The 24,333-nt window shown below is 41.6% G+C and overlaps 1 protein-coding gene across 1 annotated transcript in view; it reads right to left on the reverse strand.

The window, feature by feature from the left end:
- The window catches only part of FNIP1 (folliculin interacting protein 1), a 117,431-nt gene that overhangs the window by 48,651 nt on the left and 44,447 nt on the right, over positions 1–24,333 (reverse strand). The window contains exon 2 of the mRNA XM_015429539.1: positions 6,003–6,129. Coding sequence (XP_015285025.1) covers positions 6,003–6,129 — 127 coding nt within the window. The remainder of the gene's footprint in view (positions 1–6,002; positions 6,130–24,333) is intronic.

Consider the following 24,333-nt stretch of genomic DNA (forward strand, 5'->3'; position numbering starts at 1 on the left):
TATCCACTCCATCAGTAACTGCAACAGATAGTTATTTAATCTGCTTTATATAACTACTGCACTGAAGTAAATGACAGCATTATAGCTTAAACTAGTTATAACACACAGTTTAAGACAGCAGTTCCTGTCAGGGTATTTGACTTCTTTATGACTCGGTTATAATAGGCATCTGACTGGCAAAAATAAAGGATCTGAGTGCTTCTGTGGATGGAAAAACGACCGCTGCGGATCATGAATTTATCACCTTCCTCATACCAATGCAGGCCAAAATACCCCCAGTGCTGTACCTGGGGGACGGGGGACCCCTGACAGTTTAATTTCAGGGGGCATTTTGGGCTGGAGGGGGAGGCAGAAATTTTTCCTTCTGCAGAAATATTCCACAGGACTCAACCCATAAAATAAACATTAGGTGTGACCCATTGTTAGTAGTAGGAAGTGAATTCTGAACTTAACATTTTCAGGATCATCCCCAGTTGTGCCACAGACATTATAGACAGACAGACAGATAAGAACAGGTAGGTCACTTTATGCTCCTCTACAGTGCTTTGAGGCTGTAGTCAAGTGGCTGAGGCAGAACAAGCTGAAGCTGAATGCAGTGGCAAGACAAAGGTAATGCCGGTTGGGAAGGCTGATGCTTTGGAGGGACTGGAGGGACTTGTGGTGGATGGACTAGAGCTGGTGTTTCCAGAGCAGATTAAGAGTTTGGGAGTACTTATGGAAACCACCTTGGTGTTTGAAAAGCAGGTTGGTGTAGAGGCCAAGAGTGCCTTCTATCACTTGCATCTGGTTTGTCAACCAAGCTGGCTATGCTAATCCATGCTTCTGTAACCTCAGAGTTGGATTACTATAATGCACTGTGTAATGCCCTTGAAGACAGCCCAGAAATTGCAGGTGTGCCAGAATGTGGCAGCCAGATCATTGCCAGAGTCTAGATACCTATCTCACCTGTTTTAAAACAGCTACATTGGATGCCACATTGGTGCCAATGACCTTTACAGCCCTTCATGACCTTGCCTATCTCTAAAGGACCTCAGGCTGCCAGTAACTGGCTGTCCCACCACTACACCGGGCAAAGACCAGAGCTGTGGTTTTTCTATCATAGCTCCCACCCCTATGTAACAGGCCTCCTGAGGCTGGGGAGGGGGCATTGAATCTAGAACATTTTACTTATTATTTATTTAATGTTTATTTTGAGATTTATATCCCGGCCCTTCCAAGCGGCTCAGGGCAGCTAACAACTGGCTAATGCTGGATTAAATAGATAAAATACAATAAAACAATATTACATATCCACAATAAAGAGGAGCTGCAAGGCCATTTTATTAGCGAGGGCTTTTACTGAAGTATAGGCTACAGATTTTTTTTTTATAGGAGGGAGGGAGTTATTTGAAGGTTTATTGTATTCTGTATATTTTACATTCGGATTTGTAAGCCGCTTTCAGCCATAGGGAATGGTACGGTGTAAACATTTTACTAAATAAATAATTGCACAGTACATAAAAACCCATCTCCAAAGCAGGGTAATAATTGATTTTCCCTACTTCATAGTGATGTATGAGCTGTGACCATCCTAAGGAGAGATCCTCATAAGGGAGGGGGTGCTTAAACTTAAACACCTTGTTAAGTTTTTTGCCATTTGGTAAGTTTCACAAGGTGTTTTTAATAACATAGTTTGCACCAGTGGCACCTTTAATTTATTCAATTAATTGAATAAAACTTTGTTGGTCTTAAAGGTGCCAATGTTGTTCTACTGTTTCAGACCAACACAGCTACTCACCTAGATCTAAGTTGTTTTTATGTGCATCATGTGCTGTCATAAATATATATATATATTGTAGCAAAGGGCCCTAACAGTTGGACCTGTGAGACTGGCTGATCTTCCTGTCATAGCTAGCCTAGCTTATGCAAAGCCAGAAAGAGCTTTCTTTTTAGGCTTACAACTCCAGGTTGCACTCCTTTGCAAAAGAAAAGCCTCCCATTATGACAGTCTGAACCTTAGTGAGACAATGCTGAACTCACGCCCTGTTCAATTTGCCACTGGCTTGTGTTTTTTGGCATACAATGGCAGAAAAACATGTGAATGGCAATCATATGACTTTGCTAGCAACTCGTGAACGAGAATTGCATTTTATCTCTGACACAAACAACAGCGTCTTGGGCTAGGCACAGCATCATGTGATAAAACCACATCGACTCCACAGGGTTACAGCAAGTTTCACAGGCAAGTCACATTGCAGCTTTCAGTGGATGTTGAAACACTTGGTAGCATGCAAGCATATACTTAAAAAGAGTCAGCTCTTACAACAGGAAGATATATTCGCAGACAAAAATGACAGTCACATCCTGCCCCAGGCTATTTCATTTCTAGGCATGCATCTTTTAATAACTTCCTAAACAGTAGCTTTTCACAAACTCACCACTGATCACGTCTTGCACTTATCATTTCCTGATTTAAACACTAGGAAAGATGATACCCCTTGGCCTTTACAGTGGAATGCAATGAACTTAAGGAGCCCACTGGAAAAAGAGGTCAGATAGTTACAGTCTTTGGGATACCATCTGTCAGCAGCTTCCCAGTAAGCAAATCATGTGCAGAATGCAGAACCCTGACAAATTTCTAGACATGCAATATTAGAACCTACCATCTGTGCAAGAGTTACCTGCTGGCCACCTAGATCAAGTATCTAAGGTGCCCCCCCCTCCTCTGAGGAGTTTTTGAACCTGAATGTCAATGAAATATAAGATGCAACAAATCACTAGATATTATGCAACAAAAATAATTGGCTGTCTTGTGTTCCAAGTATCGCTCAAGCCATGTTCCCAAAATTATAACAGGTTACTAAATAAGAACTGCAATTAAAAAAAAAGCCCTTGCCCCAAGCAAGAACATGTAAATGCAGTAAATAAGTGCTGGAGGCAACGTACTGCTAGCACCACCTACTGTGCCCATAGTGGTCAACAGCACAAGGAAACCTGATGGTACTTCTATAGTGTTACAGTGCTATACTAAGCAGAGTTACGTTCAGCATATCCTCATCAGGGCTCAGCGCTAAAGTACTTCCAGCTGAAGATGTTTATTTATGGCACGGCTGATTACCTTGCCCTTGAGCCGCCCTGAGCCCATTGGGGAGGGCGGGATACAAATGTGGAAAATAAATAAATAAATGATACATAACAGGCAATGAATCTGTCATAAAATAATGAGCCCCATTCAATTTTGCATCACCTGAACAGCATCGAGCTATTAATGTAGATCTTAAAATGAAGCCCTTTCTCATAGTCATTTTCTCCCTTTGTCTCTCTCACTCACCCAAGGAAATATTTCCATCAGGCCTCTTTTCCTTCCTTCCCATAGCCCTGACCTTCATTTCCATATGGCATTCCTTCCTCCATCTCCATGAGAAGTAATGCCTCTGATAGTTCCTTTACACATCATTTGTCCTCCGTTTTGGTTTTGCTTCTGCCTCATTCTTTCCACTCTTTTCTTCTGATATAATTTTTCCTGGTAGGTGAGGATGTGGATGCGCTTTGGGGTTGTTTTGGATCATTATTTGTGAATGAATCAATAAAAATACCGATATGAAAATAAATATTTCACCCTAAACTATTTTTGCCCAGACCTTACGACACACCCCTGACTATAGGAAGGAGTTTAATTTTGGGAAGGTTCACTTTAAAGTGACACTGCATAAGTAGTTAAAGAGTTTACTAATGACTGACGGGTCAGTTACGCATCTTTCAAATATACATAATTCATGGTCTAGTTCAGGAGTGGGCCTGCTTCAGTCTACTAGTTTAAAAAAAAAGCTAAAATCCCAGTGGACCACTAGGGTATTGTAAATTTTCAAAGCTAAAGTGCTTATTTAGGATCTCTTGCAATCATGCATAAGCAATCCATGTTAAGTTATCTGAAGCATGTACTCCTGCCTGAAAATGTGAGAAGTGCCTTGTTAGATCACAGGCTAAGGTGTGCCTAGTTATGCAGTCTTTTCCAGAATCCTAACAACCAGCAGTGGGTAGGCCACTGAAAACTGATTCCTTACGCACCCTAGCTTTGATGGACAATAGCACTATATGAGGCATTGTAAAGCTATGCCTAAGCAACCAACAGCATCGTGTCTGCAGTGGCCCCTGGAGAAATTACAAGCAGTTTGTGTTCATAGTCATTTCTCCATATAAACGGGGGGGGTGCGATATGTCAAACATTTAATAGCAACACCACAAACTTTGACTAGTATGAAACTTCAGAATGGTTTATTACAGGGGTCTTGTTGTAGAAAAAGAGCTGCCGGAGCTCATTAGCATAACTCATTAGCATAACTTATTTGAGTGTGTCGTCTCAAAAATCGATGTGGCGGGGGGGGGGGGATTCTACCAAATGGAATTGCCTTTGCGATATGTCAAACATTTAATAGCAACACCACAAACATTGACTAGTATGAAACTTCAGAATGGTTTATTATCAAGAAGTGCTGGCAGCCAATACACTGCAAGCCTTACAAAAGGTAAAATTTCTGGCTAAGACCTATCTTCCACTGAGGTGATCTCCTCCGTGAAGCAAGAAATTTCACTTAGCTGAGAGCAGAGAACAGGAGTATAGCCCTATCATAAGAGACCCTTCCTCCAAATATATGATCTCAAAATTAGCAGAGTCCATCTTCCTGGTGAACAGTTTTGTGCAACTCCAAGGCCTGCATATTCCCCTACACTACTATATTCGAACAACACTGTATTTGGAGGAAGAAAAACAGCCATAAATCACACTGGGCCATGCGGGGAGCAGCTAGCAGAAGGCATTGAATTCTAAAAGGCAGTTAACAGATGCTCTTTTCACAGCAAAAAAACATTTGTCCCACACAGTGCTTTATTGCAAAGGGCAAAAGTGTCGTGGGATGCAACTAGCACTTCATGTATGCCATCAAGGGAAGAACGGGAGCCGTTTGCCACTTTGCTGAGAGATGTGATCTGAATATTTTCATGTTCCAGAAAGAGATTATTATGTTTCAGGGGAACACTCTGTGCTCACACCCAAATTGTAGACTGACTCTCCCTAAAGAAAATATATATAAAAAAATGAAAGAACAAAATTGCTAGAAGGCAACAGAGGACTGATGGGGAAAAGTGCATATGATGCTCAGTTATGCACCTAACAGTAATTGATATATCGAAGGAGCTGATCCCTTTCCAGGGTTGTTTTGGATTTTGTGGGAGGACTCAATGGGGCAGGCCCAGCACCCCACTACTGGGCAACTTGATACCATGTCACTTGCATGACTTACCCAGCACTGGTTGCTTTGCTACTGATCAACAGCAGCCACTCCCAAAAAGCCAGCCTGTTGGTACCATGCAACTGGGCTGTAGTTTTCCTGAATAGAGGCCATAAGGGCGTTGGAAGGAAGGAAAGATGAAGAGAGGGTGGCAAATAAAGGCAGTTGGCTAGTGGGTGGGAGGGAGAGAAGGAAAAAGGAAAGGGAGAGAGGTTGTGAGGGCTTTCAGGGAAGGGAAAGAGGAAGCAGTAGGAGAGGGGGGAAATGAGATGCCCCCGCAAATCCTTGCGGGTTCCCCTCTTGTAGCTATATAATAACTAGTATTCTATAGTGTGCCTACTTCATCTTGAACGGAGATACAGTATGGTTAAAACTTATTTAATCCTTGGTTTGCCACAAGAGGAGAAAAGCAATGGAGAGAAATGGCTTCTGTGTCATGCAGAAGATTAACAAAGCTATAAGAAATAACAAACCCTCTGAAAGAAAATATGAGATAATAAAATGTGAGGCTAAAAAGAGGAGACCGCTACAATAGTTAAGCCATTAGGAGGAATCACTGATGCTCCACTGCTTTCCAACAGAATCCTTTCTTAAATATAGCATAATGAACATCTCTCTTTGAATTGCGACTACCAATGCAAAGAATTTATTGTAGAAGCTTTTACATATTAAGCTGCTGTTACATTTGAAAGAACACAAACACAGTACAATTGAGTTTCAATTAACATTACTTACTGAAACTGAGGTGTCTTCAGTTCTTCTCTTTGCACTGGAGTCAAACAAGACATTTCGCCCTCTTCTTTCACAGTCCTGGTATACAATTAAGCGAACTTGACTTGGATCATACTCAGGCAAAGGCCAGCTTTAAAAGGAAAGAGAGAAAGAAGGGGTTCTATCACTGTGAAGTATTAAATAGCAGTTGTTACACTTAATGATCCTATTAAAACATCAAGGTCAAATTCTGCAGTATTGAAAGAGAAAAATAACTGGCTCAAAGAGCACAGTTATTCAAATGGGAGTAACTACATTTATTGATATTGATAGGATTAATCACTGGAGTATCAGTTCTAGATTAGACAAATGTCAAAATAATTTATTATCCAAAGGTACATCTCACCCTTGTCAATATACAAATTACAATTATAAATTACCATTACAATCAAGTTTCTAATATTAGTGGGGAGAGAGAGGAAAAACTGAAACACCAGACCAGAACAAAGCAAAGTTTCATGAGAATTGATAGATAGGGAAGCTTTTGGCTTGTCTCTAATTACTACTTTTAAAACTCTCCTGTAAAGAATTTATTATAACCACACATCAGCATGGTGATGCTAATCAGTTCTGTTTCAAAGACATGTGACAATATTTTAGCCTCCAAATTTGTAAATTCTCTTGTACAAATAGGGTTGCCAACCTCCCAGGTCCAGGCGGGGGTTCCCCTGCTTTTGTGGGCTTCAATCAGCCCCTGGCCAGCTGGCTGGCAGTGGAAGCCCAACCTCCAAGCCCCGCCACCAAGAGCAACCGCCCGCCTGGCCTCCCCTCTCCCTCCCCTCCAGCCCAATTTAAAGGGCTTCAGCTGATCAGCGAGGACCACGTGGTCCGCCGACCAGCTGGAGGGCCCTTTAAATCTAGCAGGAGAGAGGGAGTGGGGCGATTGCAGGCTGCACGCTCAGCTCGCAAGAAGACTCTTTTTGTGAGTGGGGTGGGGGCCGTGGTACACGGGGTTGAATCAACATAATATATCATGGTAAAGGAAGAGATATTATAATGCATTTAGGGTAATGTACATGTAAAGATTTGGTGATTTTTCTATTGATAGCAGGATGGATACATTTATTGGGAAAGGTTGGAAAGTTAAGTCTAAGTGTATTAGAATAGCCCAGTCACGTTTCTGTAAGGTGTGTGTGGGTGGACATGTACATGTTAGGGTTGCCAGCACTGCCCAAACAAATGCCAAGAGATTCTGAGAGCAGTACTTGGGGACGGTGGAGTTTAGAGAGGATTTGGTATAACTTCTGGAAGATGCCCTAGCAATTTCTTGTAATCTCTATGGTAAAAAGCATAAAGACATGAAGACATTTTTAGATCATCACTATGGAGACCATTTTAGAGTTTTTATTTCTCCCACTCCTCAGTTTCTCGAGGGTGGGAGATTGGGGTTGGCGGGTGGGATTTGCTTGCCACAGCAAACATATGGCAAGCCTAACGGCTTACCAACTTCAGTTTGGGGCCTGAATGTCTCTGGGAATGACAAGTGATCTTATGGCCTCACATCCCTCCTGAGCTCCCTCCCCTCCCCAAAATTTCCCATCCCCAGTCAATGCCTCCACATTCCAATAATTTCCTAAGACAGAGTTGGCAGTGTGTAGCTGAAGTGTAAAGCAAATAATCATTGATAATTTCAGAGCTTTGGAGGAAAACATCAACACAAAGTAAAGGAAATATTTCAAAATTCAACAAAATTGCTCTCCACTTCATCTAAAAGAAGTATGATTGGGAAAGTTACTGAGTTAATTTTTCTAGTATTAGCTAAATTAGTTGGGTGTGTAGCAAAATCTCTGTTTCTCTAATAATGATCTGGTCTTTCCTCCCTTGGGAAGAAATGCCCTTCACCCAGGAATCTACCCTAAGATTACAATTACTATAGCAACTCTCTGTCCCTGTACAGGAATTCAGCAGCACACTGGCAGCTGGAAGAAAGGATGGCACTGAAGGAAAAACCCATCACGCTCCAAGCACTCAGCACTCAAGCTCTTACCTCTGATAATGAGTATGCCCCAAGTAGGACAATGGCTTGCTATCTTACACCATGGTAACTCACAGAAACTTTATAATCAAGTTAAAGTACAAGATTAAACGTGGGAAACCTCTCTACTTGTTGGAGAATGCCCCGCCCAAGTGATAACACTATAGGGTTGCCAGACCCCCTGGTGGAGGCAGAGGTCCCCTCCTGCCAGGCCCTGCCCCCAGCTACCAATCAGCTAGAAGGTGCAGGGGACTTACCTGGAGAAAAAGAAAGGCCCAGGCCTTGCCGCTGGCATTGCACAGGAAGTGACATCATCACACCAGCGACATCCAGATCTCACTCTGGTACTTGGGCTAAAATTCTATGGTAGAAGCCGGTTTTACTATAGAGTTTTTGCCCAAATACCTGGATGTCACTGGTGTTGACTTCACTTCCTGTGTGATACTTGTGATGAGGCCTAGGCCTTTCTCTTTCTCCAGGTAAGTCACCCCCACATCCCCTACCAGTTGACAGGAGGAACTTGGCAACCCTATAACACTACATCTATTAAGTTTTCTGTTCCAAACATTACTGGTAAGATAAGATGTTCCATTAAAGAAATAGCCAAAGTTAATTAAAAATTTCTTTTGGGAAAGGGAATTATGCTCAGAAGCAACTATCTTACATGATAGAAGGAATGAAATTTACCAATAGTATATAAATCTATCACATTGCCTATTTTTCTTAGATATCTGAATAAATTTAGAAAACAAACAAGACAGGTTAAATATGAATGAACATTTAATTTAGTTAACCTACAAGCCCCAGTACAGGCAAATTAGAAGTCCAAAGAACAATGTAAACTAGGGTTGCCAAATGGCACCCGGGCCCCGATTCCGCGGGGGCGGAAATTGGGCCTCCAAAGCGGGGGGAAATCCGCCCCCCCGGGGGATTTGGCAGCCCTAATGTAAACAAAATTCTGTGATTTGCAACTTTTAATAGATGTAAGGAGTCTGCATCTAACCACATGTACACAAAAGCACACAGCATTTGCTCATGTTCTTTTTTATTCTGGAAGCCCTATCTTGACCCTCAAACCCTACCCCAATCATTCCTGGGATCATGGGACATGGATGGAGAAACAGCAGAGAGAATAAGGGCAATGCAGTAAGGAGAGAGAAAGGGGTTGTTGTGAGGATAAACTGGAAGACAGAAAAATGATGCAAGCCACTTTGGGTCTCCATTGGGGAGAAAGGCCACAAATAAACGAAGTAACACATTGTACTTTGTTAAGATCCTAATTTCAATCACAATGGGGAAAGTTAGCTTTCTTTTTAAAATTCTAAAAGGGAAATAAACAAACATAAACACAAAAATGGAATAATTAAGCCAGTGATCTTCACAAAGAATGTTATGCAAAGAAACCAATAAAGAAGATTAATACATGAAACTATTGTAAGTAAACATCAAAATATAGCCATAATCTAACATTAAAAGAATGTTACAGCTTTTGACAATTCTAATTAACTAGTAACTAAGAGTATAATACTAAGAACACTTTCCTGGGAATAAGCCCCACTCAGTACCCAATAGTACTCTAAAAGCCATACTAGTTGTGACAGCATCCTAAATCCACCATGGGGATGACTTTGCCATTTTAGAAGGAGGAGGAGGAGATTGGATTTATATCCTGCCCTTCACTTGGAGTCTCAGAGCGGTTTACAAACTTCTTTCCCTTCCCCTCCCCACAACAGACACCCTGTGAGGTAGGTGGGGCTGAGAGAGCTCTTTCAAGAGCTGCCCGTTCAAGGACAGCTCTGACAGAACTATGGCTTTACCTTTGAAATAGCTATAACTATATCAGGAGTTTTAACAACATGGGAAAAAATTGCTGGCCATTTTTCAATGAATTTATCAGATCATGAACAGCCTTTTATTTCTGAACGTTAGAGAAGCAGATATGTAGATATGTTAAGTGGGAATCAAATGTGGCCATAAGAAAATACACTTCAATCATTAAAATTAAATGAGTAATCAACCTTTCCTTTTCCTTCAGTCAAGGTCAAATTTACTGCTTTTGAAAAGGTTCTGTATGATTCTAGCTGAGAAAATGATACTGAGTCCAAGGCTTCCTTTTAATTTAACTTTTCAATGTGAAATGGGGTTGAAAATTGAACTGTTAGTTGGGGCAAGACTTTGGGTTGGATCCAAACTTAAATTTTCCACTAACAGAAGGGGTGGGGAAATTTCCACCAATTCCTTCTTCCGCATACCCCTAGATTTGCTTCTCATGCTGTTCCTGGGGTCCCTTTCCCCAAGGAGCAGCATTTTGAGGAAATCAGTAGATTGTAAGGGGATTTGGGGGGGGGGGGGGGATTTGTGTTCCACTGACAGAATTGCATTGTGTAAGTAGAAAATTCAATCTAAATCCAACCCAATTTGATATTTGGGAGCATATCTGGAATTACAGTAATGATTTTTCATCGTGTACTAATATCAGAAAAAATGGCTTTAATTTGATGTTAATGTAGTACAGCAGTCCAAAGAAGGCAAAGATTTATATAATTGGTATTAGTGTCCAAAAGCTGTGGAGTCTGGGAACAAGATGAATACAGCTATTGAAAAAAATAGTATAGGAATAAGGCTGGATCCAAAACTTTCTTTTTGCCAGTGCAAGAGGGCAATTAATTCTTCCCTTGTATTTAGATTTCATGACCCTAAGTGCTCTTTCTGGGGGTGCCCTGAATCCTGGGAACCGCATGGAGGGGGGGTTAAGGGGGCATGGTGAACTTGAGGGGGAGAGAGGAAGTTCCATTCCACTGATTAAAGTGCCTTGCACGAGCATAAAATTTAGTCTGGATCCAACCCCATGTCTTGTACCATTAGGCTCAATCTAAACCAAAACTATTCCAGCTATTATCATGAAATAATTTTATAAACAGTTACTATAACAGGAATTCATTAAGCAACATTTAAAGTATGCTATCCAAACAATAATAGCTGAATGGGAAAATACATTATATGATTATGCTGGTATGTCAAAGCCATGACTGTAAAGGAAGGAAGGAAAAATGTAATAAACTGTTCAATGTCCTTTAATAATTATTTCCAAAACACAGCCCATACTGCTACAGGCATGCTGTATATGATCAATTTATTGCAGTATTTGATGTAATAATGATGCATGTTCTTGCATACAATGTCATATATATATAAAGCCTAATAAAAGTTAAATAATACAGGAGTAGCCAACATTTGTTCCTGTAACTCAAGTAATCAGATCTACAAAAAGAAAATTTTACAGGCAAGGGTTCAAGTCTGGCTTAAGTGGAGGGGTGTGTTTTTTATATATATATCTACACACACACACATGACTGACTTCAGTTTCCAAGTCTGTGTAGTATGATCTCTGCTAGCATTCCTTGGCTGACCACCTGGGATGCTATTTGCAAAATAGTGCCGAATGGAAGACTACTGTATGCTTCATTACTTGCTGCATTACTTCTTCCAAAATAACAGCGTACTAATTCAAAGAGCACATCTATACAACTTTCCAGCCAAAGAACACCTATGGTCACATCCTCTGGGATAATTTTACTGGAGGGGGGCAGTTGTATTACAGTTGGAGAAACATGACATTATCTACTTCATGGATTCAAATGTTGAAATTGCCACTGAAAGCCATGAGAAAACAATGTAAAGATAAACTAAATGTACATTTATTGACATGTAAAACTAAATGTAAACATATGGCTGCATTTTTACTTAAAATTTGAATGTATGTTGTAGCTGATCTCTGTAAACAGCATTCCCATTTATGCATATTTAATATTTTGTGCAGGTTCAGGCCAATCAGGTAGTGGCATTTTTATGCACTCATATTAAAATATATTTTTCTGTATAGTTATTAATGCAACAACTACCCAAAGGGCCCTTTGATTTACTCAGTTCTTTGTGGTGAGGTTCCCCTCCCCCTCCTTCCTCTTACTAGCATTTGGACATTTGACTCTGACAGCAATATGGCAATGAAGAGCAGGAAGTGTTCCAGATCTTTAGGAATGTCTGCATATAAAAATCTCCTAGAGCAGATTATATTCTAAGAAAGTAGTGGGCTAAATATAAAAATTCAGCAATGTTCTGCAACACATTCCATCAAGGTAAAAGGAAGATGTTTACTACCCCATCTGGGTGCATGCTTCTTTAACTATCTTTGAAAGAACCAGGTGTGAGTGATAAATCACTTTTCATATCTGTCCCATCTAATAGTTTATCAGCATTGTGTAACGTGGCTTGATAGCATTGCTCCAGTCCTGCAAAAACATTCTCTGACAGGACCAAAAGAGCCTCAGGAAAACTGAAGAGCACTGGCTAAGGGGTTCAAGCAAGCTGATCCCTACCTATTCACAGCCAACCATGTGTTTTTGCAGATATTAGATATGAAAAATGCTTCATGTGAAGGCAGTGGGCTGGATCCTACCAACTTTTCTGATCAATCTCACTCAGTTGTCCACCTCACTGTAGCTACTGTATTGTTCAGTTTTTGTTAAAAGTGACCCCTCTCCAGTCTTGACAGCACAAAAGCTGGTAGGATCCAACCTGTCATTTCCTTAGAGAAGCTGAATTTATAGTGCAATCCCCTAGGCAGAGTTATACCTTTCTAAATCCAATGACGTCAATGGACTTAGAAGGATGTAACTGATAGTGAGGAATTTCACATTACCCTTTTTAAGCCGGTTTGAAGCTGTTTTTGATCCGTTGTGGAGTAAACCGGTATAGGGCTGCCATTTCACACATGGCTTTCCCCTACCGGTAAACAGCTGGATCTGAAGCGGTTTGCCATTTCAGACTGCACTGCTTTTCCCCACTTTTTCCTGCTGTTTTTCGCCCGTGCGGGCGATCTCCAGCTTAAAAAAAAAAAAGTTCGCTTTAGAGCGCTATAACACAACACTCCAGGCATTCCAATGGGGTTGCTATAACGCTGTTTTGCTGTTGTGTTATAGCGCTATAGCGCTCTAAAGTGAACGTTAAAAAAACCCCGGAGATTGCCCGCGTGGGCGAAAAACGGCGGGAAAAAGCGTTTCGGATCCGGGAGAAGAAACTGAAGACTACTCGGAAGTGGTTTACAGGTAACACGGTTCAGCCCCGTTTCCTGAACAGGACAGAAGCGTTTGTGTGTGAAAGTACAAATATATTCTGGTAGGGAACCGGTTCTGTTTGAAATGTCAGACCAGAAACCATTTGGGAACCGTTCCTGAACCGGAATATATCACCTGTCTGAAATTCCTCAGTATCTCCTTAAAATGTCTGTGATGTGGCAGAGTTTTTAAATCCTGCTTTTGTCCACTGTAAAAAGCTTTCTTCTTACAAGCATTAATTTAATCCCTCATATTTAGGAAAGTTTAAAAAATTGACCAAGTTTCATCTTGAAAGCTCAGGTTTTGGCCATCAGTGGAGATAAAATAAAGGGCTGGACGGATAACTTATCTTCAGGGTTTCACCCTGTCTTGGATGTTTAAGTTGGATCCAAGTCTTTCAAAGATTTTAAATGCAGATGTGCCAACTAGGGTGTTGCATTTGGAGAGGAAATAGAAATTCTGCCAAAAAGAAAAAGGATTATTTGGTTTAGATGTGGCAAAGGAAAGATCCATCCAGTGCTGGCCCAAGGCTTGCTGGTGCCCTAGGAAAACTACAACTTTGGTACCTACTTTAGTACTCCATTTTCTATAATGCCTAAACAGATGTTTTTGAGAAACCAACACAGACTAGGGATACCATTCTCACATGGGGGCTGGGGATTCCCTGCTTTTGTGGACTCCTGCCTGCTGCTGGACCGCTGGAGGAAATTCCCCCCACCCCGATGCCATGTGTGGTGCGTTGACATCACCTGGAAGTGACATCAGCATGTTGGTGATGTAGGGGGGTGACACTCTGCTTTTTAGGCAAAACTCTATGCTTTGAGGCCGTTTTTACCATAGAGTTTTGCCAAAAAAAGAGAGCATCGCCCCCAACATCAATGATGTGCTGACGTCATTTCTGGGTGATGCCAGCATGTCATGCAATATCTCCACCCCCCCGGAACACCCCCCCCAAATCCCCTCTGCCGGCACGATGAAGGGACCTGGCAACCCTAACAAACACTACTGTGAAGTTACTAGTTGTTGCATGGCTTCTTCCACCCCCACGCCCAATTATTGCGACAAAGAGGGAAGGGAAGATGAGAATGTGAGAAGCTGGCAAGAAGAAAAGAAAAAGGATGCAAAGGGCAGGAGTGGCCATTTGGGAGGGCTGGCCTGTGACCCTCTTTCAGCGGCTCAGTGACACACTTTTGAATCCCGAACCATAGGCTGGGAAACACTGCTATATAACATACTATAATCTGTCACTTTTATGTCCCCTCTGAAAACATATATTTCCATCATCTCTTTTATATATGTAATTGCCACCATATGAATTATTCATGTCTTATTGTCTATAAAAACAATAATGCCCTCCAGGTCCTGACTATAATATAAAGAAATACCTATTTTCCACCTGTAGCACAAAAGTACTACTTTATGACCATTACTTCGATAAACCCTAAACAAATTCTTGTCAGCATTCATATTGTTCCATTTTACAAATGAGAAATGGGATATCAAAAGGAATTACTTGTCTAACTCATGCAGAACCTAGCTTGAATCCAACTACATTTCTTAACGCCGCATACAATCAGCTAAAATTTATCACTGAATTCTTCAGCTAATATTATGCTTCCAAATAACATTACAGAATTATTTATATGAAGCAAAACCTTCTAACATCATGGGATTACTTAATTTTAAAAGGCAAACTGAATAAAACAGCAATAATATTTAACATTATCTGTATCAATAATGGCTGGTCCTCCACAAAGTTACAGCTATTAGAATATTATTTACAATGTAATATTAACCAAATTATGAAAACTGTCTGATGATGAATCACTCTAAACATCTGTCTGATTATGAATCACTCTAAACATCTACGCAAATTATATTTATAGTTTACTAGGAAAAAGGCCCATTGTGGAAATAAATACAACGGCCTCTAGAAAGAGGCTTTAGGCAGGTGCCCCGGCCTTGGACACTCAGTGTCAAATTGCTGTGGCGACCTCAACAGGGTATAATGACACTGAGTCCACCATTTTCTCCAGAGGAACTGATCTCTGCTACCTAAAGAACAGTTGTAATTTTGAGTGATCTCCAGCCCTCACCTGGAGATTGGCAACGATGGTTCCCCAGAAGGGAATAGTTGGTTTGGAGGGTGGAGTCTATGGCTTTGTACCTGTCCGAGGTCCCATGCCTCCTGAAACCTCACCCTCTCCAGGCTCCATCCCTCACATCTCCAGGAATTTCCTACCTGGAGTTGGCAACCCTATCTCCTTCCCAGCCAATCATCAACCTACCTTTATTTCCCCCTCACTCTTCAGCTTTACACCCCCCACACACCTGCAGCCTCTCCCGTGCTCTGAAGCCCTGACTGCTACGTCACATTGGCTGTCATACGGGGGCCACCTCAGCAGCATATAAGGATACAGAGCCCACCATTTTCTCCACGGGAACTGATCTCTGCCATCTGGAAGGCAGTTGTAATTCTGAGTGATCTCTAGCCCTCACCTGGAGATTGGACACATTTTACCTCAGAAGAGCAAAACTGGTTAGAATGTTAGAGGCAAAAGCCAATCAAGTCGCATATGCAAATGACCTCTGTGTTCCGAGGCAGAGGCCAATGAGGCTGCATATGCAAATAACCTCTGTGTTCTGACTGGCTATGGAGGGGGGAGGAACTGCAAAATGTTTAGAATGTTGGAGGCAAGGACTCAGGCAAAGCAGCCAGTGGATAGGGAGACCCTCTGATAGACAGATCAGAGAGCGAACTGATTTTGGAGCGTGTGGAATGTTCTAGAGAAGTGCCACTACCATTCGGCTATTATTTATAAGGGAGATGCCAGCTTATCTGTTCTGCATGCCTTTCATGTTAGCTGCTTTTTAGAATGTTGATAGGTGCAACCATACTGGAATTAGGTCCCTTGTCTATTTCATCTGGTACCTATGTCCCTTTCCTGCTTTCCAATAGTAGCCAGTGCTAGATGCCTCAATGGAAAGTGTAAGTACCCCATAATGCATTTACCTACACAGTGGTATATATTGGGGAAAACATCTAATTCTTTTGCTAACTGGTGAATGAATTATACTTGAGTTTCATGCAGTTATGTACTATGATTTACACTACAAATTAAATGATGCTATTAAAAATACAGCATGTTTTTAAAGACTAAATACAGTGTTTAAGATTAGAAACACTGCATGTACTAATAGCTTTAGGAACTGGATTTCTGACAGAAGGTGGAATGAAGTTTAGGACTGAATAAGTTTAGAATAATACAAATGTTGTAATCCCTGAAATCATTGTCATTATTATTAAACAGCAGCTTGGAACAAAGTAGTGGACCCTGAGAATAGTGTGGGTAGGGAACTTTCCCTTAGGAGGAAGTGGGAAGGGGAATTTGTAAGGAAAAACTGGCTTTACAATCAAATAATAAGAAAACTCACCATTAATATAAAAATCAGCATGTACCTGGTGAAAGATCAGACTGCTGAAAGCCTAAAACAACTAACAAAATCTAAATTATGTGCAGGGTTGTAGCCTTAGCAATGAATTAATTAACTAACAATTCCCAGTATAGATGATATATAATTGAAAGTATATGCAATTTATTTTTAATTAAAAACAAAACAAAACACAAAGAAGGTGTAGATAAACTGAGGCTCTGCTGTCCACAAACAGCTCATTCCCCCCCCTTCCCCTGATGATATGAATTTAAGGCTATCGCCTACTAACTGGTCAGTTGTGATGAGAGACTGTTCACATAGTAGATCTTCCAGACACATTCTACATTTGTCTTAATAATATATATAGATATTAAAAAGATACACATATGTGTGTGTCTTAATTATACACACACCTTTTAGAACACAGAAAAGAGCAAGAGTCCAGTAGCACCTTAAAGACTAAAAAAAAAATTGTGGCAGTGTATGAGCTTTCATAAGTCACTGCTCACTACTTCACTACTTCAAAGCAGTGAATCACAAAAGCTCATACTCTGCCACAAATGTTGTTAGTCTTTAAGGTGCTAAGAACATAAGAGAAGCCATGTTGGATCAGATCAATCATCCATCCAGTCCAACAGTCTGTGCCACACAGTGACCAAAATCCAGATGCCATCAGGAGGTCCACCAGCAGGACCAGAAATCCAGAAGCCCTCCCACTGTTGCCCCCCCAAGAACCAAGAATATACAGCATCACTGCCCCAAACATAGTGTTCCATCTATACCTTATGGCTAATAGCCACTAACAGACCTCTGCTCCATATGTTTATTCAATCCCCTCTTGAAGCTATCTATGCTTGTAGCAGTCACCACTTCCTGTGGCAGTGAATTCCACACGTTAATTACTCTTTGGGTGAAGAAGTAATTCCTTTTATCTGTTCTAAGCCTACTGCTCATTAATTTCATTGAGTGCCCATGAGTTCCTGTATTGTGAGAAAAGTGCTTCCTTCTCTACCCTCTCCATCCCATGCATAATTATGTAAATCTCTATCACATCACCCTCAATCATCCTTTCTCCAAGCTAAAAAGCCCCAACCACTTTAACCTTTCCTCATAGGGAAGGTGTTCCATCCCCTTAATCATTTTAGGCTGCGGTCACACGGAACAGAAGCCACACAAGTGAGACGGAAAACAGGTGGAGTTTCCGGGCGCGATCTCACCAGCACATCTGGGAAGCGTAGCACTCCCGTGGCACAACCGAGGCTTCCAGCCGAAACTGCGTGGCAAAAAACTAGTACCTCGGAGGTACTAGTTTCCGGAAACTGCGGGGCAAGCACACACTGTTGACATCTTCAGTGAGTTATCTACTACGATTCCAAGATCTCTCTCCTGGTCAGTTACCGCCAGTTGAGACCCTGTCAAAGTATATTTATAAGGATTTTTGGCTCCAATGTACTTTACTTTGCACTCGCCCACACTGAACCTCATTTGCCATGTTGATCCCCACTCACCTGGTCTCAATAGATCCCTCTGGAGTGCCTCACAGTCCTCCCTGGTTCTCACTACCCTGAACAATTTAGTGTCATCTGCAAACTTAACCACTTCACTGCTTACTCCCAAACTCCAAATCACTAATGAACAACTTGAAAAGCACCAGACCTAGTACTGATTCCTGTGGTACCCCACTGCTTACCACCTTCCACTCTGAAAACTACCCATTTGTAGTCACTCTCTGTTTCCTGCGTATTAACCAGTTTTTAATTCACAAGAGGTTATTTTATCCTATGACTGCTAAGTTTACCGAGGAGCCTTTGATGAGGAACTTTATCAAAAGCTTTCTGGAAGTCTAGGTAAACATCATCTACTGGTTCACCCTTGTCCACATGCTTGGTCATCACTGCATAGAACTCTGAAAGATAAGTGAGAAAAGATCTTCCCTTACAGAATCCATGCTGATTCTCCCTCAATATCTTTTGTTCACCAATGTGCCTTCTATGTTTAATAATGGATTTCACCACCTTACCTGGTATCGATGTTGGACTGACCAGCCTGTAATTTCCCAGTTCTCCTCTGGAAACTTTTTTAAAGATGGGGCTTACATTAGCTATCTTCCAGTCCTCGGGAATAGAGGTAAATTATAGTGATAAATTGCATATTTTTGTCAGGAGATCCACAAGTTTACATGTCAGTTCTTTCAGAACTCTTGAGTGTATGCCATCTGGGCCTGGTGATTTGTCAGTTCTTAATTTGTCCATCAGTCGTAGGAACTCCTCTCTCGTCACCTCAATCTGACTCAGGTCTTTTGACACCCTTCCTGAAATCAGCAGTTCTAGAGTGGGCAATCACCTCCCATCTTCCACAGTGAAAACAGAGGCAAAAAAATGCATTCAGCTTCTCTGCCACTTCCCTACCATCCTTCACTACTCCTTTTACCCCTTGGTCATCCAAGGGCCCCACTGCCTCCCTGAATGGTTTCCTGCTTCTATTGTATTTGAAGAAATGTTTATTGTTGGTCTTTATATTTTTTGCAATATGTTCCTCATAGTCCCTTTTTGCCTGTCTGATCACTGACCTGCATTTTATCTGCCAAAGTCTGTGCTCTCTATTATTTATTTACGGACTAGCCTTCCACCGCTTAAAGGAATCCTTCTTACCATTTACTGCTTCCATACTGCTACTGGACTCTTGCTATTTTCTATTGCTACAGACAGACTAACATGGCTACCAATCTTGATCTTTCAGAACGCAGTATTATAAAAACAACTTGGTACCAACCTGTAGGCTCCTACTAGCAGATCTTTTGAAGCATATTATAGACACTGATGGCCAGAATGGTGCATCTAAGAAATCCAGGATTCTTACTCAGCTATGAAGCTTAACTGAGTTATTGCCAATTGGTTATTGCCAATTTGGGGGGAAGTAAGGAGAACAATGGTCACAGCAAATCTTCAGAATTCTCTCCTCCGGTAAAATCACGATTAAATTGTCAAAACGCAAAGCAAAAACATTGCTTGGGCTTAACTTCTGAATCTCACAGAAACAAGAACTATAGGCATTTCCAAGGAATGATCACATGTTGTCTGAAATACTTGGGAGAGGGGGCAACTGCCAGAATTCATGTGTGGGGTGTGTGTGTATGAGTATGTGTAAACAGCACAGACCTTCAATCCTTTGGTCGATTCCATTCATTAACAGGAATAAAAAATTAGTATTTACTTTGTAAAGGTATTCTTTTTGAATCCTGGCCAATGCATGTAACTCAGTTCCTCAGAACTTTTATTGTATTGCATGTTAACATTTCAAAAGTTTAGCCACATTTTATTTAACATGAAAGAGTGGCTGAGAGCAGCTAAAATAAGAATTTCTCCTATTCCACAGTAGGCACACAAGTCTTCAGTGGCTTTGCTATGGAACTTCTAATCTTAGGTGGCTTTAAAAGATGCCATTGTAAAATTTACCATCAGAATGGGTAGGGAGTCTAAATAGTAATAAGAAATGGAATATTTTCTTCCTTACAAGTATGAAATGGGCCTATATCAAAGTTAAGAAGCTAGCTGCTGCTATCTTTTTATGTTTGCAGTCCATAGAAAGCCAAACTAATTGTGGACAGGCAGTGATATGATGTGAGGAGAGAATGAGAATTATTTCCAGACTTACATCCTGACTTGTAGGGATTCTGTTTTCAAAGATCTTTATAAAGATTCGCCTCATCATTCCAAAGAACAGATTGGTTGTAAACTGCTTCATGATTCTATGTGAGGCAAAGGTGGAGAGGAGGAAGCTACCCTCCTGGTTCTGTACCAGCAAGGTTCACTCCTGCTTGCCACATCTATAGATCTAAAGTACACATTCAGTAACACCATTTCAGCACAGCATAAACTTTTTCAGAAAGCAACAGCCTCCCTCAGATCCCAAAGCTGGATCTGAACTGTTGCTCTCATTCACTAGTTTAGCAATAATTTACAAAGTACTTGTCTAATTCTGGTCAGTCAACCTTGAGCTCTTTAATAACATGCATATCTTAGCCTTATTACACTGTCACATGAAGAAAAATACATTTCACAATAAAGGCACACTTGATTCCACCTCTGGGTCCCTGTATACCTGATTTCTACAGGTTTTCTAGAGTTTCAGGTACTTTGTTTTATCGTCTACCTGTTAGTCTCTTGCCTCTGCTTGTCTATTACGCTTGAAGTCAGACCCTACTCAATGCAAGGGACCTACACTTTTTTTTCTTTCCTAGCCCTAAACTTAAGTTCTTCAATTCATACTAACTCCATTTTTTAAATAAGCATCAATAATGCAACAAATTTTAAAGCAGCACTTTCAGATCCCATTGGTTGCAATCAGAGAGTTAAGCATGTGCTTAAATCACTGCTATTGAAACTGACAGGATTGGTAACAATGTTTAACTGACTGAATTGTGCCCTAGAAACTCTAATGATGAACTAGGAAGATGGTAAATTAAGTCATCCCCCCAACCAGATCAATTTCCAGAAGTACAGAAACTTTCACTAACTATTTTAAGAAACAATCCTTATTATGCAGGAAGTCCTTCCCACCTAAACAAGATTAATCCATCAAGATTACAACCACTAGCATTTTAGACACTGCCACCATCATCTCTCATCAGAGCAATAAGATGCCTTAACAAAAACAGGAGATTAAAAGAAATTAATTTTAAAACAGCTCTGCTATAAAGCTACTTTAAAAACAAAAACAACAACAAGACCCATCATTACTTCCATACGATAAAAATGATACAACCGCAAAATTGTATTAGGCTGTTTACCATGCTTCCTATAAAAGACTACTTAATGCTTCATTTTCATACCTGGGAAGCATCTTTGTCCCTTGAGCAAGCTCCACTTTTCGGAATCTCTGTGAACTCCTGTTAGGAGGACCAGCTGCCAACCCAGGTTAATAATAGCAATGAACCACATTCATCCAGAACCACAAGACTGTCAGGTGACAGATCGAGAGGTCTGAATTTAACTGAAACAAAAGGCGTTCCATGCTGTAGCACAAAAAGGAAAAAAAAGAAAAAAGAAAGAAAAAAAGAGGAGGGTAGCTTTGGCTCTGAGGCAGGACTACCCCCCCCAAAAAAAAAAATCAAGAAAAAAAAGTGGGTCTCTGAAGCAGAATACCGGCTCTTCTACAAGGATCCATGGTTAGATGCTGCCCCACACTTTCATAACAAAAAGCCTGCCTTCCCATTCTGTTGCTCAGCCCAGAATTTTTACTACAGCAAACGTTCTCGGGTCGTCCCCCCCACCCCCAAACACAGTTCCTTTGTCTCCTGGAGTGTATTACTGCAGAGGACAGAAGATCAATCTAATTCATCAGCAAGCTAAGTGCCTCTTTGGCAGCCAATGTAGCCTGTACATGCCAGTTTAATCTAGCCTCCTCCTTTAGCGAAACCGATACGGGCTGAGCCTCATGACCATGGTCCCCTGGCAGCTGTGGCTGCAATCCCGCACCTCCATAGTCCACGTTTGTCAAGAATTCAGATTGATCAAAGGGGGAAAGACAACAAAGCAGCCTCCTCTCCAGCGACCTCCCTTCTTCCCCTCCTCTCATTTTCTACATTCTTGGAAGCTGAAGAATGCCTGTGTTCAACCCTTGCTGACAAGCTCAGCCAGATGAGTGGAAAAGCAAGCCCTAATAGCCATCATGTGACCCAGAGCTGTCAGTATATGCCACCTGGATCTGCAATGAGCTTGCCAGCCAATCCCAGCTCTCCGCTCGCATGCATGCATGCGGATTTCACCATGAAAATAAGGCCATTAGCTGTTTAACTGTGTCGGGATCTTGTTTGGGTGCCTGATTTATTATACTGTACAAAGAAGGGAAATAATGGCTGTGATTAGGCCAATTTAATGAGACAGCTCTGGACTGCACAAACTCCAGTAAGTTTGAATGGAAGAAAAATGGGCTAGTTTAGCATTTTCCCCACACCACCCCTTGAAATCTTCACCCTCCAGCCCGCCCCAGCACAGATCTTCTGTACGAACAAAGGAGGCACTGTGAGCTCTGGAAAGGCTCATTAATATTACAAGTGAAATCCCAGAAACTGCTATTGGATGGCAATATACAGTTTAGGACCCCTGCCTAGCTCCTGTAAACATTATTGCGTAACTACTCTTGGGGCAATACACCAATTTTGAGGGAGTGTTGATAGAGGAATTTGGTTATAAAAGCAATCTTGTAGGGTGTGATTTAAAATCTTGGAGAAAAGTAAAGTGCAAACTACTGAAAAATCTCCATTGCAGTCTCCTGGCTGTGTTCCATCTTTCCCCCAACCTCTCCTGTTGTTCTAGCATGAGTGTAATTTTTACTGTAATCACAACATTTATTTAGTAGTTAGTTTGATTTTTTTTAATCCCACCCTCCCCGCAAGCGGCTCAGGGTGGGTTACAATCACAAGATAACAATATAATTTAAATAGTTAAAACTATATTTCTCTTAAAAACACAAACCAAACACAATCCGGGTGGATTCACCTCGACAATGATGCTCAGTTTGGGCTGGTTCCATTTAGCCAGCATTGTCAGCAGGGGAGACTGAGATAGATTTGGATGTCCACCACCTCCTCTGAAAGCCTGGCAGAACAACTCCATCTTGCAGGTCCTGCAGAATTGTAATAAATCCTGCAGGGCCCTGATCTCAAGAGGAAGCTTGTTCCACCAGGCTGGGCCCAGGACAGAAATCTCATTTCCTCCTCCCCCACTATTTCCTCTTTCCATTTCCTTAAAGCCCCCATAGCCTCTCCTCTTTTCCTGCTTTCTTCTCTCCTTCTATGGTTGCTAACCTCCAGATGGGACCTGTAGATCTCCTGGAATCACAACAGATCTTCCGACTACAAAGATCAGTTCCCCTTGGGTTGCTAGCTCCAGGTTGGGAAATTCCTGAAGATTTGAGGGTGGAGCCTTGGAAGGATAAGGTTTGGGGAGGGAAGCAACCTCAGGAGAGTATAATGCCAAAGTGTCCACCCTCCAAAGCATCCATTTTATCCAGGGGAACTGATCTCTGTCATCTGGAGAGCAAGTGATCCCTAGCACCCACCTGGAGGTTGGCAACCCTAATTCTCCTGGAGTCTGTGGCATTATACCCTTCAGAGGACCCTCCTCTCCACAAACCCCACCCTTCCCTTTCCTCCTGCCCTCAATTTTCCAGGAATTTCCTAACCTGGAGTTGGCAACACTATCTCCTTCCCACCCAACAGCCAGCCTACCTCTGTCTTACGCTGTCTCTCCCCCACCCCCAACCAGCCTCTACTTAGGAAAACTGTGGCCCATTTGTGTGGTGCCACAGTTCCCTGCCCCATTCTCTCCTTCTCAGCCATTCACTATTTTATTTATTTATTAGATTAGATTTCTTGACTGCCCTTCCCTGCTTGCACAGGGCTCAGGGCTGTTTAAAACAATCCAGTGCATTATAAAATCAGTTAAAACCATAAAAATTCAATACTAAAACATTCAAAGCATTTAAGTATTTAAAGACATTTTAAAAACAAGATGGCAGTGCTAGCATTCAGTCATAGGGGGGAGGGGAGGGTGCCAGGCAGATGCACGGAACCATCGCTGGATTCAACCAAAGGCCTGGTAGAACACCTCTGCCTTACCCCTGCGAAACTGTAATTGGTCAGACAGGGCATGGATGGCATTTGGCAGAGAGCTCCACCAGGCTGGGGCCAGGGTGGGAAAAGGTCATGGCCCTGGTCAAGGCCAGCTGGATATCTTTGGGGCCGGGGGTCGCAGATCAGCTGAGCTGA

Source organism: Gekko japonicus, unplaced genomic scaffold (assembly GCF_001447785.1).
Source record: "Gekko japonicus isolate JY-2015 unplaced genomic scaffold, Gekko_japonicus_V1.1 scaffold304, whole genome shotgun sequence".
Taxonomy (NCBI): domain Eukaryota; kingdom Metazoa; phylum Chordata; class Lepidosauria; order Squamata; family Gekkonidae; genus Gekko; species Gekko japonicus.